General features: G+C 45.4%; 1 protein-coding gene across 6 annotated transcripts in view; it reads right to left on the reverse strand.

The window, feature by feature from the left end:
• Positions 1 to 20,369, reverse strand: part of Itpr1 (inositol 1,4,5-trisphosphate receptor, type 1) — a 296,948-nt gene that overhangs the window by 169,684 nt on the left and 106,895 nt on the right. For 4 of the 6 annotated variants that reach the window (XM_013010461.1, XM_013010460.1, XM_013010459.1 and 1 more), the window contains exons 6-13: positions 18,342 to 18,428; positions 16,003 to 16,161; positions 13,895 to 13,993; positions 13,009 to 13,092; positions 12,731 to 12,877; positions 6,870 to 6,965; positions 5,316 to 5,360; positions 1,444 to 1,598 (exon numbers count right to left, since the gene is read on the reverse strand). In XM_013010461.1, coding sequence (XP_012865915.1) covers positions 1,444 to 1,598; positions 5,316 to 5,360; positions 6,870 to 6,965; positions 12,731 to 12,877; positions 13,009 to 13,092; positions 13,895 to 13,993; positions 16,003 to 16,161; positions 18,342 to 18,428 — 872 coding nt within the window. The remainder of the gene's footprint in view (positions 1 to 1,443; positions 1,599 to 5,315; positions 5,361 to 6,869; positions 6,966 to 12,730; positions 12,878 to 13,008; positions 13,093 to 13,894; positions 13,994 to 16,002; positions 16,162 to 18,341; positions 18,429 to 20,369) is intronic. The other 2 variants (XM_013010462.1, XM_013010458.1) reach the window with 1 other exon arrangement.

Raw genomic sequence — 20,369 nt, forward strand, 5'->3', positions numbered from 1 at the left:
GCTGGGATGACTGGTGTGTACTCAGTCCATTATTGATTGACATGGAAACTTCACTTAGGCTGGCCTTGAACAGCAATCCTGATAATTAGCTAGGATTTACAGAAGTGAGCCATGGTGCCTAACTATTCCTAGAGTTCTCTGCCTCCACAGGATCAATGAACTGGAGGTCTTGTCTTTTGGCCCTCAGGCTGCTGACCAAGGGTAAACATGAATTAAACAGAGAGCAAGCCCAAAGTAGTAAGTGAACAGGAAGTGAATATGCAGAACACTTTTTCCATCAAGTTGAAAACTCTTGCTTCTGAGTTTACACCAGTCTAGCTGGCATACCTGTCCACAAAGAAACAGACAATAATGAAGACAGGGAATACAGAAGACTTCAACTTTTCTTTTCCAGCAGGGATTTCCAGACCGCTAGGGAATAGAACACAGGCCAACCAGCTCCTCATTCTTTCTGTATCTGATGGAGCAATATGACATTTTAAATCATGCTCTGTTCTGTTCTATCCTAACCAACTTTAACAACTAGCACAGGATATAAATGTCATCCCCTGAAGTCCTAAGAAAAATTCCAATTAGGATGGCTCATGTAAAACAGGTAATAACAAGCGGCAGAGAGAATGCAGAGAGGCTGGAACCTGCCCATGCTGATGGAGGGAAAGGAGGATGGCCTATCTGCCCTGAGAAGAAACTCGGCAGGTCCTCAAAACGTGGTTACCCTATGATCCTGCAGTTCTACTCCTAGACACAGACTGCAGAGAAAAATAAACATCCACACAAACAATAAATAAATGCCCACACTGGGCTGGGAAGGTAGCTCAGTGGTAGAGTGCTTGCCTTGCATGCATGAGGCTCTGGGTTCCAGTCCTCAGCACCACATAAGCAGAAAAAGCTGAAGTGGATCTGTGGCTCAAGTGGTAGAGTGCTAGCCTTGAGCTGAGGGACAGTGCCCAGGCCCAGAGTTCAGGCCCCATGACCAACCAAAAAAAAAAAAAAATCTATCTATCTATCTATGTAGGCTGAGACCTTCGCAGGAGTACTGTTCTCATTGTAAGCCAAATGCATGAACAACTCAAATGACCATTAGCTAATAAGTGGATAAATAAAATGTGCACCATCCATACAATGGAATATTATTTAGTGATAAAAGTAAATAAAATACTGCTATATGCTTCAAGGTGGAGATGAATCTTGAACACAACACTAAGTGAAAGAAGCCAGTCACATAAAACGTGACTCCATTGCTTGATGTTCACCTCAATAGAGTGCTTTTTATTCAACTTACCACTCATGAGCCATATAAGAATAACATGCCATAGTTACTACCCAGTCCAAGTGCTTTTGCCAATTCTGAAGACAGTAACGATTCGGATTTCCAGGAAATGGGCGGGCCACTAGGACCAGCCCTGGTTTCCTTGGGGTAAGCCATTCTGACTGAAGTCATACCTGGGGACGAGGCTGTCACCTCCACGGAGGGTGGTAGGGTCGAGCTCAAAGATGGAGGAGATATCGTTGCCTTCAGGCACGGAGACCAGGGAGTATACCATCTTTTCTTGGGCATTTCGCAGCCTACTCCGAGACGCGTCCTGGTCTGGGTCCACCTGAGGGCACAAAGCCATCTGGTCAAGACTCCTGTATGTCACAGCCTTCGCTCACCACCATCATTCCACAATCCTCAGGAACAGAGGAGAAACGACAGTGTCAGTAGTTCGCAGGAAAAGGACCACGATTTGTTGTGAACAGTGATAAGCAGCCACCTGAGCCAAGATTATGTATTCTCTACCTCCTTCTACCACAGTAAAAAACACTTAAGCAGATGCCTGTGGAAAGGTTAGCTACTGATGACAGGGACCTTTGCAGAGCTATATCCATTTGTAGCAGGTGGGGGAACAGCGGATGTGCTCTGAGGAAACTTACTCTGTGGAAATGGACACCCACAGCTGTGTTCATCTGCAGTGATTGGTGTCTACCAACAATAAGGTAGCTGCTTTCCAGGAAAAAAAAATAACAGAAACCTGAATCCAAGCAGTCACTCATAAGCACCAACTCCAATATGGCCAGTAAGCCCAGGGTCTATTGGACAAGTTAGGCTAGCCTTGAAAACCATGAGCTGGGTGGGCTACGGATGCCCAGATAGAGGAAAGGGCCTTTCCTGCTATACCAAGATTTGGTTGAGATGGGGAAAAGCCCTGAAAGTAAAGGCTGACAATGACAAAGTATTCCTGGGAAACTGTAAAAATACTTTCTGGGCTCCGATGAGCATGGGCCTAAGGAGATGTAAGCAGATTTTAGCCTGGGAACCTGCTCTGATAGGCTTTGCAAGCTCCCTCTCAGTTTGTTCACTCAATGTGGAATGCTTTCTAAGGTGTAACTCCCTACAAAATGACAGCATCCATCTGCATCCACCAACTCCCTCCCCCCACGCACATACTCCCTCATCCCTAGGTTGCTTCTCAGGCCAAACCACTACCTCTTGTCTGAACAGCGAGGAATGTACCAGGAAGAACACGAAGTCAAATCAAGGCAAAGAAGAAAGCATGTAAGAAATAAACTCCATGGGGTCTGAGATCTAGAAGAGAAGGCCACCGTCAGTATGAGTTCTTTTAGCTGGGCGTGGTGTATGCACCTGTTGTAGTCCCAACTACAGGAGCTATCAGGGAGTTAAAGAAGAGGATCACTTGAGCCCAGTTCAAGATGAGTCTGAGCAAGAGAGCTAGACCTGTCTCTGTCTCTCCCTCTTTACATATGTATATAGATATACAGACATATGTATATCTATATACATATATATGCCAACCCAGAACGCTTATTCTTGCTATGCCAAAGTAACAGCAGGAGAGCAACATCTGCATCCTCAGTTTAGAACATGGGACATCTGTTCCACAGTGAGACTTTGTAATTGCGAAGTAACTTCCAGCATCAACTCTCTGACCTGACGATGACACAGGGTTTGGCTGAGGCTAGCAGTGGTGCTGCAGAGACCCGGGGCAGGTCTAGAGAACTGAGACTGCGCTGAGCCCAGCATATCGGTAAGGGACACAGCGAGGTGCCTCCCTCCTCGGTCAGTGTGCAGTCGGCATTTGCTACCTAGTGGGAAGAAAGACACTGGTACAGTAGACAGAGAAGAGCAGCCTCTTGTTGGCCTATGTCTCCCCTGAGGGACCGAGTAAGTGGTCTGAGGGGGCCACTGCATTCAAGGTGAACACAGCACAGCTGAGTTAGGCTTGAGGCAAAACCCCAGGGGCCGGGAGCCCGCCTCAGGGGAATCAATGAGCAGCAGAGCCTTGAGATGCTTCTTCACCCAAACTCACACACAACTCTAGCTTTTTTGCCCAAGGTTCAAGCCAAGCAGAGGGTGAAGGGTGCAGGACCCTCCCAGGATTCATGCTCCACCCATAGCAGCCAACTTTGTGCTGCCAGCCTCACGGGCATGCCTCCGCCGTCTGTGCAGCACGCCCGTGCGGCCTCAGAGCAGGCAGAGCAGGTACCTGCATCCGTACCTCACCTGTCTTCACCCTGCCACCCCAGCATCAAGAAGTCTGAGCCGCAGAAAGGCCACCAAACCTGAAGAGAGGCTACGGTGCATCCTAAGTCAGGACCATTCGCAATGGCATCTTCTCTTTCAACTGACAGTCGTAAAACCTCCTAATTCCAGCACAGCCCAGATGACCTTGTAGATGCAAAGGCACTGAAAATGCCAGTGTTCAGATACAACTAAAAAATACCACTCGGATAGAGGAGAGGCGTCAAGAGGGAAAATATCTTGACAAAGTCAGAGTCCTGACAAGAGGTAGATCTGGGACGTAACTCAGGTCTGTCTTGACTCCCTAGTCCCTCGTATGTGATCACTGTACACTTGATTCTGCGCTGAAATTGCTGGTCTTCCTTCATCCATCCAGAGGCTAGGAGAGCCATCTCTTCCCCCATGGCACCCAGAGGCTCATTCATATATCAGCTCTTAATGCAAGAAGTTACCCCTTACCTAATTGCTAATGTAAGATCTACTCTTAGTCACTTCAGTTGACAGCACAGAGGTCACCAGAGGCCAGTCACACTAAGGCAGTCCTCTTGAAACAGAAAGGACAGAGACAAGAAATGTTGTGTGGAAAATAAAGCCAGGCCAAGTGTTCAAATAGCATAGGAACTATAGAGAGAGGTTTTACAATGGACTTCCATGAACACTGGCCAAAAGCTAGACTAGGCCAAGGTTTTTCGAACCAGATTAATTGTAGAAGGTACATTTTTCAAAAGAGTGAGGATGACAAGGACAGAAAGGAGAAAGATGGCCTCAGGCCCCAGCCCGTTTATACATGTACAGATACATACAGTTCTGAGTGTCTTTCAAGCCAACATTCCACCCAAACATAACCAGAGTTAACCATTAATGCAGGATTCACAAGAATTTCTAAAGACAATTATATTTTAAAATACCTCCATCCCAACTCCCTTCATTGATGTGCTAGTCCTTCCAAATTTTTTGGTGAATTTTGCTAAAAACAAACAACAGCAACCACAAAAAAACAGTACTCTCAAGATCTCCAAGTTCCTCCTTGTGTGTCAATTGAGCAGCAACTGTCTGGGTTGCTTTTTTGTTTGGAGTGTTTTTTGTTTTGTTTTGTTTTTTGTAATTCTAGATCAAGCACTCTGGAAAAGAAACATTTTCCTTATGCCCATTGTCCAGCAAACACAACCCCTGCGTTCCTGAACCAGTAATGGGGACACTAGAACTCCAAGTACCTACATGTTAGCATTATTTAGTCAAATGGTCTCCAAAGAAAAGTCCATTTTGCAATAAAATGCCAAACCACGTCATTCCCTAAAGCCTATTTCTGACTTTGTAGACAGCAAGAGCAGAGGAATAGACACCGTCTCATCACAAGCCACCTGTACCAGGCCTCATGGCCACAGCCTCAAAGGACACTGTCCATATCATCCTACTCATTGAAAACCCAAGTAAGTCACAGAAGGAATTAAACAGCAGTTAAGATCACTGTTTGTAAAAGGACAACTTCCATTTGGGCTACCAATGTCTCCAATCCAAGAGTATTCCGAGAGATACCACGCACATCTCCAGAGGAGAGGAGACTCTGCACTGAACACACTGAAAGAGCATCAAGACCAGTAGGGCTGGAGCCAGTCCGAACACAGAAGAACATGACTTCCGTTAAGAAAGGCACAGAACAAGACCTTGTTTGAAGCAGCCCGAGGTTTCCCCTTCCCCAGCACTCTGTGGCCGCAGTGGCCGTTCTTAAGTGGGTTCCAGCTCATTTGGCCTCACCCTACCACATGAAGACAAGAAGGCTCTTGCCCGTACTTACTGAGGGTGGAAACTCCAGGCATTCTTCCTCAAAGTCAGGGTCTACCTGATGAAAAAGAATCATTAGGAAATTAAAACATCCATTGTTTTCTCAAGGACTAGGACCCATCTGCAGGAGACTTCCACACCTGCATCCATCGGTGACCGGCTAAGAACACGTCCCTTCCCTCCGTTCACAGAACCAGCATGCCACAACAAGAACACGGGTCACACAGGCACAGCACACACGGAACAATCCACCGGTTACCAGCACATGGCTCAAAAGTACAGACAGAGGAAACACAACGAGTCACCAGCAAAGCAACAGTTAAAGGCCCGAGAGAAACAAAAAGATGCTTGATAATCCTAAATCAAGCCTTCCTCTAGGAAGAGTTCTATTTGCCTCACACAGCAGATAATACAACCGCCATTAATCTTCAGCAAACCACAGCATCTCCTAAGCTGATGAGCTGGGTCCATATCTCCCCTAAAGATCCATTTCAAATTTCAGTTTAGACTTCTCGATCTTCCATATTCAAATGTTTAAAAAACATCATCAATTCATACAAGCCTCAGGCCCTCCTAGGAGCTTAGCACTGCGATTCCACAACCCCCGGTCGGCCGCAGGAGCAGGCCTGACACACCCACGCACCCCCTGGGAAATCTCTGAGCAGTCTTGCAGGTGGAACCAGATGATGGGAGCAGACGTATGAGCAGAGTCTGACATGAATGTGCGTTGCCCATCTTCCAGCCGATCAGAAGGAAGCAACATCTGCCACACACTAGGATGGCTCCTTCACTGAATGCAAAAAGTAGAAGATAAGCTCCTCTTGCCTTCAACACTGAGCCTTGCCCCCCCCCAAAACTCTCACAGACTTTAAACATAAAGTTAATTTCTTTGCGTTTTAAGCCTGTATCTATTTCACTGGGTTGAAGGAATCCAGTTTCTCTGGGAACTTGCTTGGTTCTGTTCTTCATGGGTTTTTTGGTTTTTTGTTTTTTTGCTGGTCATGGGGCCTGGACCCAGGGCCTGGGCGCTGTCCTTCAGCTCTTCAGCTCAAGGCTAGCACTCTACCACTTGAGCCACAGCGCTACTTCCGGCTTTTTCTGCTTAGGTGGTGCTGAGGAAATGAACCAGGGCCTCATGCATGTGAGGCAAGCGCTCTACCACTGAGCTACCTTCCCAGCCCCTCTTCATGGGTTTTTAATACTTCTGACGTTACATGCCACAGATTCCCTGCAGCCACCTCTCAGTGATTCATGCCCGAGTGGGGCTGGTAGATAGGATGTGAGGAGGGTAGTGGGCAAGAACAAAACCAAGATGATTCTCAACCCCACAGGAGCATTTATTTTCTAACTTACTTGCTCCCCACCCCTTGGTGAGATCCCCTATCAAGTCCTAGAGTATGCTAGCCGTTTTTCTCTTTTCTACTGAAATGAGGCAGAAGGGAGCAGAAAAGCAGGAGGGAAACCACGGTGGCAGCATTCCTGAGCTGCAGCTACTGGAAGGCTACAGGTGAATAAGAAGACTGGGTGTGTCCACCTTCAAAAAAAACCCCACAACGCTGCTACTTACCTCTGCGGCCAAGTAATGCCCTGTGGCCAGGTGCTTGAAACGGAAGAGGCTGTTCCAATATCCTGCTCCACCACGACAAGGGTCATGCTGGACTACCTGCACAGAGGAGGAGGATCAGCAGGAGTGAAGAGACGTCCCTCCCACCCTAGATGACTCTGAATCGCAGACTTTCAGAAGTGGTAGCTTTCTTTTTTCCTAGTGGAACTAGCGCTGGGACCTTCCGCCTGCTAGGCGGGTGCGGGTGTTCTACCACAGACCCACACCGCTAGCCCTGGTACTGACATCTTTTTTTGAAATACGGTTTCACTTCCTGCCCGGGCACACACCTGACCACAATCCTCCTATTTCACGCTTCCTGCTATAGCTGGGACGAAAAGTGCATGCTGCCATGCCCAGCTGCTTCTGTGGAGATGGAGTCCTGTGTTTGGTTTTTGTTTTTGCCCAAGCTGTCCTAGAACCATGATCCTTCTGATCTCAGTCTCTCACGGAGCGATGATGACAGGCATGCGCCACCATGGCATGCTATTTGCCGCGAAGCAGTCTTACCTGTATGCCCTCATGAATGTGCTATGTGATGCCCTCAAACTCCACCCCTCCCCCATCTCAGCGTCCCAAGTAGCTAGGATTACAGGTACATGGCACTCGCATCTAGCCAAGAGGAAGTGGATATTTTTCAACCAGAAAAACCAGTACTGTCCAACAAACAAGTGGACAAGTATCACAATGAACTCCCAAACTATAACAACATGGAAATGCTAACAGTCTCTTAGTAACATGAATAACTGAAGGACTTCAAGTGGTTTTTGGATCCTTTGCCTTACTAATGAAATAAAAGATTCTGAAACTCATCCACAAGATACCAGCTGACTGAGAGGATTTCTCTGGAGGACTTTTGAGGCAGTGTAGGTCTACCATTGTGTACTGGAATGCACACCCAGACCTGTGCTCAGAAACACAGAATTCTTGAGAGGTAGGGTAGATTTACTACAAAACTTCAGATTCTAGCCATGATATGCTGGTGATGCCATAAACAACTAAACACTGTTTGAAACACAAAATTGCCATAGATAAAACTGGATAAAATGTGAAACAACTGTTCTTGCTTGCTGGGCAACAGATGGTGCATTACTGTGGTCTCTGACAATAGGAAACAAGGTGAGCACTATATTGCTCTGGTTTTCTGCCCAGATTCTCTGGGGCTGGAGGGCACCAGCCTGAGGGCACCGAGCTCTCGGAGTTACAAGGCTGAATCACAGTCTAGCGAGACTCAAGCACTGGGTTTGAGGGGCAGAACTCTGGGGCACAGAGCCACACAGAGGTAAGTCCAGGATCTATGCAATAGTTCTCAAGTTTGGCTATAAATATTAAAACATGTTATGTATAAGACAAGATCCACACAGCCAATAAAGAACAAAGAGGGCAGAGGATGATGCTCAGTGGTAGAGCACTTGTTACCAAGTGTGAAGCACTAGACTAGTCTCCGGCAACACATCTACACACCAGCACACACACACAGTACAGGAAGGGAGGGGAAAGCTCCGTAGTACTGACCCTCACTCAGGCAAAGGTTCTGATTCTGACAAGACAAGATAGTCCTGTGAACCACAACCACCATTATATTATTATTATTATTATAAATTTGCCAGTCCAGGGGCTTGAATTCAGGGCCTACGCACTGCCCCTGAGCTTCTTTTGCTCAAGGCTGGTGCTCTCCCACTTGAGTCATAGTGCCACTTCCATTTTTTTCTGTGTATGTGGTACTGAGGAATTGAACCCAGGGCTTCACATATGCTAGGTAAGCACTCTACCACTAAGCCACATTCCCAGCCTGTTAACCATCTTAGGCACTGAGACATCAAAAAGATTCCCCTTAATGGCAGAGCTAATCTGGCCCAAAGATAAAAGCATCACTACTGTGACCTAATAAAGCATAAAAAAATGAGCCTTCAAAGGCTCACACTGACCCACAGCAACTTGACCAACAAAACTCTCACCACTGTGACAGGGACAGGATTCTAATCATCCAATAAAGGAGCACTACAGTGTTCAGTAAAGGGTCACCAAGCAATACAGTCAGGAAGAGACAACCCAGAAATTCAGCTGGGTAATCTCAAATAATCTGATGACCCTGTGGGTTAATTTGAGAAATATGAGCCAGTTTTCCAATTTTGATATATGCCCTCAGAATCAAGAAACTTAATGAATTCCAAAAGCGTGTGCACACACATACACCATCACCAGATTCATGTAAAGAGAAGACAAAAAGAAAAGGCTTGAGACAGCTGAAGAAGAGGGGGAAGCAATAATACATAGAAGGAACAGATCTGAAAACTACCACATTCCTATCAAAATCAGCATGAGCCAAAAGACAATGGATCAGAAAGAAAACAGTGTATCTAGAACTCAATATCCAACAAGAATCCTTTCCAGAAATGAAGGCCACTGGCCAGGCATGTCATGCAGGTGACCCCTTCAGAAGGCAGCCTGGCAGCCCTGCTAAAGGTTACACAGGAAAAGTAAATCACTCACAGTTCCACTCACAAGAAAAATACATGCACAGGGTGTACTCGTATGGTCTTAGTAGCCCTCTCAAGATCTAAAGTGGAAACGATCCAACGAAATATCATTTGGTGGGGCTGGGAAGGTGGCTCAGTGGTAGAGTGCTTGCCTCACATGCATGAGGCCCTGGGTTCGATTCCTCAGCATCACATAAGCAGAAAAAGCCAGAACTGGTACTATGGCTCAAGTGGTAGAGTGCTAACCTTGAGCTGAAGAGCTGAGGGACAGCGCCCAGGCCCAGAGTTCAGGCCCCACGACCAACAACAACAAAAATTCCAAAACGTTATAGAAATAATTGTACAACCCTCTGAACCCAATGAAAGTCATTAAAGTCCACACATTCTGTGTGAAATAGGAAGTATATGAATTGCATCTCAACAAAAAACTAGTGTTTTAAAAAAAGGAAAATAATCCTGCTTTAAAATGAAGGTAAAAAAATCAAAGGTATTTTCATCCAAATGAGGGTGGAGGGATCTGTCAGGGGCAGACTCACAAGTGCAAGCGAGAACAAAGGAAGTTCTTCAGGCTAGAAAAATTACACCCTTTAAAGAGTTGGATCCACGCAAAGCTCAGAATGATAACTATGTAGGTAAATAAGAAAGATTCCTGATGTTCATTTGTAAACAAGGCAGGAAAAGTAAAAACACACTGTGGGATGTCTGACACACGGAGAAACACAGTGATAATAGCCACACAAAGGATAGGAAGGGGAAACAGAAGCAAACTATTGTAACGGACTTAGGTCACGTGAATAACACAGCATTATGCAATGTTGGCTGGCAATAAGCTAACAGAGACATGGCAAAAAGCCGGTGGCTGGGGACTCATGCTTGTAATCCTGGCCACTTAGGAGGCCGAGATCCAGAGGATCATGGTTCAAGGCCATCTCAAAAAGAAAAGATCAGGGGCTGGGAAGGTGGCTCAGTGGTAGAGTGCTTGCCTTGCATGCCTGAGGCCCTGGATTCGATTCCTCAGCACCACATAAGCAAAAAGAAAAAAGCCGGAAGTGGCGCTGTGGCTCAAGTGGTAGAGCACTAGCCTTGAGCTGAAAAGCTGAGGGACAGCGCCCAGGCCCAGAGTTTAGGCCTCACTACTGGACCCAAAAAAAGAAAAAGAAAAGATCACTAGATTCCATCTGTAAAATAACAAGCAAAAATCAGCTGGAGGCATGGCTCCAGTGGTTGAGTGCCAGTGTAGCAAGTGGGAGTCCCTTAGTTCAAATCCCAGTGCCACACAAAAAAAGACATCATGAAACTTTAGAGCACTGATAAAAATCTAAAATACATAGTGTTTTCTTCCTTCTTTTATTTGAAGGGACAATTACATTTCTAAAATCTGTAGGGGAAAAATTAAGAAAAAAGATTTAAGACATTTTCCTAGAAAATTTTGGGAAAGTGGACAGTAGGAAAGAGCCTTTAATGGATTAAGAATTACACAGCCGTTTCTTCTGAGAGAAAGGGAAGATGTTCTAAAGTGAACTTTTCAAGGTCAAATCCCCACAGAAAGTCATCATCTTTTATTCATTGCCATCAGTTTGGAATGACCAAGCCAGGGTTCCTTGCTGTTTAAAGGCATTAAAGTAAGCCACACTGACTTTGGTAGGGTTCTGACAGCTAACTTTCCCCCCATTTATTATAGCATGATGCATAAAACAAGGTAAAAATTGTTTATAAAAAGAAGTCTTGATGCAGCATATTCTGATCAGAGAAAAAAATGGCTCAATGAAGTGGGCATATTAGCAACATGATATCATTTTCTTCTTTCTTTTTCTTGATTTTGTTTTCCTTTTCTTTTTTCTTTTTAAACCTCTCACCAGCATCCTACGCACACACTAATAAACAACAAAACCCACAGCAGCTAGAACAATGAGGATGAGCATGGACCAATGACCAGCTTTTACAATGTGGTGGGATTGATATTGTCAATAGAGAGCAAATGCTAAGGATGCAGGCAGGAGAAAGTGAAGAGGAAAATGGACAGAGGGCAGACAGTAAGTGTAAATGGAAACCTCAGCCTGCTTATCAAACACATAATGGCCAGACACACAAATGGCCACTGAGCACAAGGGAAGATGGTCAACACTGCCAGCCACAGAGGAAGGCAAAGTAAACTTGAAGTGAGACGTTGCCACCCAAGTGAGTCTCACACTGAAAAGACTAATCATACCAAGAGCTGGGGAGGATGTACAGGAGCTAGGATTTCCACACATTGCTGGAAGCGATGTAGTAAAGTAGTCCAATCACTTTAGAAAACAATTTGGCGACTCATAAACACAAATCTACCATGTGATCCAGCTACTGCACTCATCTTTGGCCAAAAGATATGAGAGTTGACCTCCAAACAGAAACTACATAAATGTCCCTACAAAGCCTTGTTTGTAACAGCCAAAAATGAGAAACAACTCAAATTCCATCAACAGGCAGACAGATTGTGGACCATCCATGCAGTAGAATACTATGCAGCAATGGCAAGGCATGAACTATTTGGTACACACAAGTGCACAGATGTGAAATAATTGTGCTGAGGAGGAAGGGGAAAATATGGCTCCAGGAGGGCTATACATAGTCTGATTCTATTTGTATAAATTCAATGTCAGGCAAGAGTAATTTATAGAGAAAGAGATCAAGTTAGCAGCTATGTCTCTAGGAGAACAAGGGGAGACTAGCTAGCAGCAGGCCTGATGACCTTCCAGAGTTACTACTCATGTGTTTCCTGGTCTACCTTCTTTCTGAAATGTAAGCTAGACACAAAACCCGTGAGGCCAGGAAGGAAGAAGAAAGGGGGCATGTAGAGACCGACACACATTCCTAGTCAGAGAGCTGCCAGTTATACAGAGAGGAATACTTTGGGTGAGGAGGAAAGCTCTGTCTTACTTCATGCTCTCATTACCTCTACCATCAGGCATCTGGAATCATTTTCTTCTTGGCCTAGAAACCCTAGCCTTTCAACAACATACTATGGGCAGAACAGTCTCTGTTAAGGAGCACACCGATTACGCGACTCCAACATTGCTTCCCTGCCTATGAATTAAATGCTACCTGAAGGCAACCTGGATCTATGGTCCTTAGGCTTTGGTCTCCAGCAAGTTTGTGTCCCGTTTTCCCTGCCTGTCTCCTCTCTCCACCAAACTAGGTCAAGAGATTGCTTCCTATTTCCAGTTCAAAGCCATTCTTTTATTGACTCACTGCATTCATCTCGTCCTTCCAAGACACAGATTCTCTAGTGAGCACGGGCTCAACCCTGCCCTCTTAAGGAGCTCTTCCTCAGGTGTGAGTCCCATTAACCCCAGCCCCGCTCCTTACCTCCACCTCCCACAGGGCTTTGGAACTGGTGGCAGATGTGGCCGACTGCCGGCCGGTGGTCCTCAGGAAGACATGTTGCTTCTTCCTATGCTCATCACATGTGAGAAACTTCTCCTGCTCCGCGTGGAAGAGCCTCACCACATCGCCCTACACGTCATCACAAGGAGGAAGGAAGGACAAATGAGTGTGAAAAACAAGAATCAAAACCCAGCAAAACTGCCACTCAAAGAGAAGCCAAACATCAAAGAGTTCCCCAGCCCAGAAAGCATCAAACTCACCCCCTTCAAAATGTCATCTTTGTTGTCACTCCACTTCATGAACAGGACTATTTTCCAGCTTGTATTGCAATTGACGGAATTGACCTAGAAAACCAATTACATACTGCTCCCAACTTGGTACTCTAGCCCCAGAATTCCTCACTGCAGCCCAAGCTTGAATCAAGGGTGTAGGCACGAGTACTTAAGAACTAGTGCTTATGAAATGGACTAAGCTTCTAAGAAATGAGTTTGTTGCACATGTGAAAAAGTTAATGATCGCTGTTAATGGCAAATGCCATTATTTGTGTTCTAAATATATGCCAGGCACTGAGCTGCCTAATAGTAACTCCCTAAAAAACCAGCATCCGTCCCCTTTCAGAGATTGGGAAATGATGCTCAGAAACATTAGGTGATCTATCTACAGTCACACAGCCAGGGAACGGCAGACTCAATCTGAGTGACACCTGTCCTACTCTAGAACTTGTCCTTAGCCATGAGACAAAGTATTCACATCACAGGCAAAGTGCCATCTTGCATCTTGTAACCGCCAGTTAATAAGATGGACTGCCCCAAGCAAGACACACTCACAGTAGTACTGCTTACACCGGTAACGTGTGCTTCTGGGGAATGAGAGAAAGGTGTTCCTGTGCCAGACCCCTTTCAGGCAAAGTAAATTAGAACTAGATTCCTCAGTGCTGCACGTGGTGACCATCAGCCCACCTACTACCCACTACCGGACCTGCAAAACTACAGCTCAACTCAACTCTGGACCTTGTTTCTTCACCTGCAGAACGGGCAGAGCGGACCTAAATCACTGCTGGAGTCACCTTCACAGTACGCATGCTCTGGGCCCCAGAGGGCCACCCCAGGCATGTGCCAGGACTCGAGTTCCCTTGGTTTTCCTCACCTCGTTGCAACCTGGGTTGTCCACCAGCTGATGGCTGCTGGCATGGAGGGGCTGGCCGGCATTGACTGGATTCAGAACCACCTTGTCCCCAATGACCACCTAGAAGGAGAGAGGGAGCAGAGCTTTTCACAGAGCAGATCAGGACTGCACCTGACCCCCAGGGAACCTTGCGGGGACCCAAAGCAGCCTGTCTGTCCCGAGCGTTGTCTATTCTCACGGGCAGGAAGAGGCAGAACACATGGCCCAGCCCCTCAAGTCTCATCTTGTGCAGACCAAGGGTCGTGCAAAGAAGGCAAAGGCTGAATTTTGGTGCCCAACTGTCATTGATTCACGCACACATCCCAAGTCATGAAGTAAAAGTCCACTTTATCATATTCAGTGGAGGTTCTTGTGTACATAACTCCATTTTAGAAAAAAATGGTAGTATTTTCATAGTTGTTTTTGACTTTGAATAAAGACATAGTTTTATGTTTCTAGAGTAACTGCCTTCATACTTTTGTGGTCATAAGAAATACATTTTCACTGGGCCACCAGTGGCTCATGTCTGTAATCCTAGCTACTCAGGAAGCTGAGATATGAGGATGTGGATTCGAAGGTAGCCCAGACAGAGAAACATCCTCAAGACTCCACCTCCAATTAACCACAAAAGGCCCAGGTAAAGGTGTGGCTCAATCGTAGAACCATGAGTGAAAAAGTGAATAAGGAAAAGCACAGGGCTCTTAAGTTCAAGCCCGGTGTCTCCCCCTAAAACAAAGATTCTATTATGATATACATACATACGTAGATACTTCATTATGTGTGTACATTCCCCTTAAAACAGTACTTCCCACTTAGTGAAACACAAGCCTGATAACTTCCATTTCCTAAACCAATAGTCACAATCCATGACAGTGACTCCACTGCCTGCAAAAGGGTCCATCTCTCTAGCGTGTAAAGCACCATTCTCAAGCAAGCTATTGAAGGATAGGAAAGCATAAGTTTCTTGAAAATGAAATTCAGAATGAGACACATTTGTTTTCTATTATGGGGGTAAAAGGAGGAGGACTGGAGGAGACAGCTTCCCAAGATGGAAAACTCATCTACTTTCAGTTGGATACACATGGGAACAGATCCAGCAGTAACTCTAAGGGAATGGAACTCCACTCAGTAAAACCAGCACTGTGATAAAACAACTGCACTGTAGGCCAGCTGATAGGGACCGGCCTGTTCTGATATCTATGTAATATATATATATGCACGTATATTATATATATATATATATATATATATATATAATATGTGCTTGCATGAACACACACACACACACAGACACAAATATATTTCAACTACCCAAAGCTTGTATACTTAAGTGACACAATTTTTTTTTAATGTCCAAACTTAGTTTGAGGTTAAGGCTGGTTGAGTATTTTCAGAACACTTCTTGCTGTTTAAGGCACACATTTCCTTTTTGAGTATAGAAACAACTATTTTAGAACCTTCACAAGGTCCGGGATATAGCTGATAGCATTTAAACATATTCACGGTTAAGTATGTGCCCACGTCATGACTGACTAATTTAGCTAGCAAGTGTTCTAAGTTGCCCTGAAAGGGATTCCTGTGGCTTTCCATTCTGTAGACCTGCAGGCCAGGGGCCGGCTCGGGACCGCTGCTGTTGCATAAGGAGATGGAGAGCCTGCCTGTTTACTGACACATCCTAAAATCCACTCTTACCCTGCAATATTTCCTCCCATCTTCCGTCCTTTACTAACTTTATTTTCAAAACAGACATTTCCATTCCACTAATGGCTCTGAAAGGAACAGGGGGTCCTCCCAGGCCATTAATATGGGATGGCTGTTTTTGTGGCAATATTACTGAGGTAATGGGCTGGTCGTAGGATTTTTTTTTTTAATTTTTATTTTCCAGAGACCCAGTAGGAAAAACATAGTGACTGTATTTAGGTCACACGTTTCTCCACAGTTCCTTGTTTCCCAAACACTAGTTTCCATAGTGATTCATGCAGGATACGCCTGTGGTTCCAGCTCTCGACTTGTCCATGTTGAGTCTCACAGACAGTGAGGGCTGGAGGCAGCGCCCACACACTCTCCAGGGCCAGGCCCCAGGCGCTTACACTGTCTCCGATGGATCGCAGCTTGTAGAATGGCTGGATGTAAAACCAGGACCCTTCGTTCCCAGCTTCATCCAACGTCACTCTCATGGCATTCTTCTCTAGCAGGGCTGGAAGTCTCTTGTTCACAGTTAGGTATTTATTACTTTTCAGATGCAGGAGCTAGAAGAATTTCCCAAGAGAATAAAGTATCAGTGAACCTCTGAACATTCCACCATTTCTCTCTCTCCGTCATATAAAATATATATCAAACACATTCCTCCCGATCACTGAGCTGCCTGTGAAGCATAAGGAACACAACCTGCCCAAGGCTGGCGATCACGAAGAAGAGGAGGAGGAGAAGGAGCAGTAGAGGGAGCAGAAGCAGAGGGCGGAAGACAAAATAATACATATACATTTGTCCTTTCTCAACATAACCTTGGTCAGGAGTCTGCCTATACGAGAAGGAGCTATAGTCTCAATCTGCCAGACACCGAAGCCCGAGCCCAAGATTCGGTTTGATTTCAAAGGGATTGTCATTTGCTCTGGAAGAAGACGGCAGTCATGAACTTCCACCTTGAACGTACTACTATGTACTATTCTTGATTCTTAGATGATGGTTACGAAAAGGGGGTAGAAAGATGGAAGCCCTAGCTGAGAAACCATTGTCAGTCTGTAACAGAAAGAGCTGACCAATGCTTCCCAGGTCAATAGGCCATGACAGAACATGGCCTTGGAGACAGAAAGAATCAGTTTGTGACTCTATGGTCAACTGCCAATCTTCCCGCCCCATGCCTCTGGGAGAGGAATAGCAATGTCTTCCCAAATCTCCTTCATTCGCCTAGTGTGTAACCTGTGGTTTTCCGTAGACCTGGCCAGGCTCTGGACTCAGCTGATTTATAAACCAGCATCTCCTTATAGATGGTCTGAAGAGCAAGGTTTAAGTAATAAAAATAATCAGATTTAGTTACTGTGGATCACAGCTACCACCATCCTCAGAAACAGAATCATTACCATTTTTAAATCTTTTTTATTTATTTTTTTTACCAGTTGTGAGGCCTGAACTCAGGGCCTAGGCGCTGTCCCTCAGCAATTCAGCTTGAGGGCAGCGCTCTACCACTTGAACCACAGCGCCACTTCCTCATTACCATTTTTATTTCTATCATTTTCATGGCTCTGAGACATGACAAGATTCCTTGCAGTAATCCTGCAGTACGTCCTACTGGTATGCATTTAGAGTTTATGTCTTTGCCCCTGGAAGCCCCTTTCTTCCTTGGTTCAGGTATGTTCTCCAGTCTAATCAAATCAGGTGGGGAGGTCTTGCACTCTGAGCTTCCAGGCACTGGCCTTGCTCAGTAACAGAGTCAAAGCTGAACTGTGAGCCCACTGGGCCCCTTGTGTCCATTCTCAATAGGACAGAGGGAGGTCTGGAAGGATCTAATCAGCTTCCAGGAGTTACCCTCCCTACGCCAAAAAGGCTGACATCCCTAATTTGTTTGATTACCAACTGTTTTGTTTTTGCATCCTACTGAGCGACACTGCTCCATACCTAACAGCAATTTTTTTTAAATGGGAAGGAATCCCGTCATAATAAGTGAAGTGACAGAGTAAGCAAAAACCTTTCAAAAGGGGAAATAATGAAGCAAGATAATCTAATAGACTCAGGGCTCCCATCCTTTGGGTCTGGGTTAAAATGATTTGGAACTGGACAAATCGAGAAGGGTGCTGAGCTCTGGGCTTCTTTATATACCATCTCCTAGACTGACAGATCCTTGAGAAGGCTTAACAGACCTTCTCTCTTGGGTGGTATTTTGTCTTCAGGATAAAGCCAAATGGACAGAAGATAAGCAAGCACATCTTCCAACTGGTAAGATATGAGAACAGTCATCAAGTACTTTTGACTAATTATAAATGCATCAAAATGGTAAATGTTTCCTCTTTTTAAATTCTGAAACTATAGAATTGCTTTTATTATCTCCAGTGAACAGCTCTTAAGCAATAATACAAGGAAGCCAATTCTCACCAAACAGAATAACTTTCAAGTAATGCAAATTAAGCAAAACTACAAGACTCGGGGCTCCTTTTTTAGGCAGACAGTTTCTCATTTGAAATATCGAGACATAAACGATCAGCTACAGACACAGAAAAGGACACATTCTCACCAAGAGATAACCAAATAGACAGCCCCAACATCCACTAGATAGAACAAGAAATACCCAACGGATATAACAACAGCCAGTGTGCAACAAACTGGCCGTCTCCATGGAATGTGAGTGTGAAGGCGTCCAAACCCTATGGGACGGGTTTTCTTGCTGTTGTTCTGGCCATGCTTCCGCCCCGGAGGGGGCACCGGCCTCACCCACCTGGATCACATTGCCGTACTGGATCACCGTCCCCAGCAGCTTCCTGTTTTCCGTCTCATTCTGCTTCTTTTCCAAGTCTGCAGCATGCTGTACATGGAGAGGGAAGACCCATCACACAGGGGGAAGCCCTGGGTTCCATTCCTATGCAGCCAAGCGGAACCAAGGCTACCAGCAAGGGCCGCGGAAGCCAGCAGATCCGTCAGCACACACCGAGGCCATGGGAAAGGAGCCAGGGGCTGCCGGGACCACACTTTCTGCCTCCGCTTTGTTGCCCTTTTGAGCTTCTCTAAAATGGGCCTTTTCTTTGGAGAATTCATCGACATTTGTTTATGATGATACTGGGTAAAGGCCACGTACATTTCAGGAAAATAGAATAAAGCTCAAGAGAGAATATGCCTTCCCTTTTATGATGTTTAAAATGTTTTCTTTAAGGTTTCAGACTAAAATAAAGCTGGATTTGATTGCTGGTGTAGGGTGGGTTTTACTTCTGAGACCCTGAGTATGTGATATAATCTCTTGAGCCTGTCTTCTCAATGATGAGATTAAAAATGGTACCTTTAGCTGGGCACTGGTGGCTGATGCCTGCAACCCTAGCTACTCAGGAGGCTGAGATCTGAGCATCACAGTTCAAAACTGGCCTGATCTTCAGTTAACCACCAGAAGTCCAGCTGTGGCTCAAGTGGTAGAGCACTAGCCTTGAGCAAAAAAGCTCAAGGACAGCACCTAGAACCCACGTGTGCATGCCTGTGCACACACACTCACTCACAAGATACCTTCTCCTAGTGTCTAGCCACTGTCACATACGTGGATCGTTAGCTATTATCGATAGACATTAATTGTATTTCAATACGTTTCATACTAATTCCCTGAAAGGAAGATGATTACCTCTGTGTTTCAGAGGAGACATGAGATTATGAAGTTTGGTCAACACCACGTGACTAGGTGGATGATGAGTACAAATATAGTTTGTTATGTTTTCTCTACTTCTGTGCACATTGGAAATTACTTGATAATGCGTGTAGAATTAGAAATAAGGCTAAGAGACACTACTAGCCCAAATTTCAGATGCTAGAAAACATGGTAAAGCCAAATACAGAGTTCTAGAATAGGTTGCCAAGGCCACCATCTTCTTTTTTTGGGGGGGGGGGAAGGGGGCAGTCCTAGGGCATGAGCTCAGGGAGCTGTCCCTGGGAAATTTTGCTCAAGGCTAGCACTCTACTACTTTGAGCCACAGCACCACTTTCAGCCTTTCTGAGTAGTTTATTGGAGGTAACAGTCTTACAGACTTTCCTGCCCAGGCTGGCTTTGAACCATGATCATCAGCCTCCTGAGTAGCTAGGATGACAGGCGTGAGCCACCAGCGTCCAGCCAGGAGCACTGTCTTGAACAGTTGCCTGACTCTCATCAACTGTGACCAAACTGCTGTCATGTCACAACAATGCTAAAGGGGAATGAATCAGCAGACTGATGAGCTAACCTGTCACCAGGGATAAAAGTAAGAAGCCAGACAGCACTCAGTATGGAATATGATGGAAACTAAAACCCTGATGACTGATGGGTGTTCTTTCACAGGTACTTCTCATGTTCTCTTCCTTGGTTCCCAGGAGTTGCTGGCTGCCCTTTCCCAGGTAACATGTCTTCATTTTCCTGGGGCCCTCCTCAGCTTAGCCTTGGAGACCTTCTATGGAAACTTCATAATCTGGCCCAGGTGCCTTAACTCACCAAGCCTCCCGCTGTATTCTCACTGCAAAGCAAGGGCAAGACATCTTTCGGAGCTGTTGTAACAGAAATGCACATTGCCACAGAAATGCATGTCAGATAGAGCAGTGGCAGATTTGTATTTACCTGCTTGTTTGATTTTTTTTTTCAGTACTGGAGATCAAACCCAGGGCCTCATACTGATGGGGCCTTACCACTGAGCTATACACTCTAAGGGCCTTCAAGTTGAAACATAAATTAACCATTATCATTATAACCAAGTTTCTAGTGATGTTCTGGTGATAAAGCTTTTAAAAGGGGTCCTAAATT

This window comes from Dipodomys ordii, unplaced genomic scaffold (assembly GCF_000151885.1).
Source record: "Dipodomys ordii isolate 6190 unplaced genomic scaffold, Dord_2.0 Scaffold12, whole genome shotgun sequence".
Classification (NCBI taxonomy): Eukaryota; Metazoa; Chordata; class Mammalia; order Rodentia; family Heteromyidae; genus Dipodomys; species Dipodomys ordii.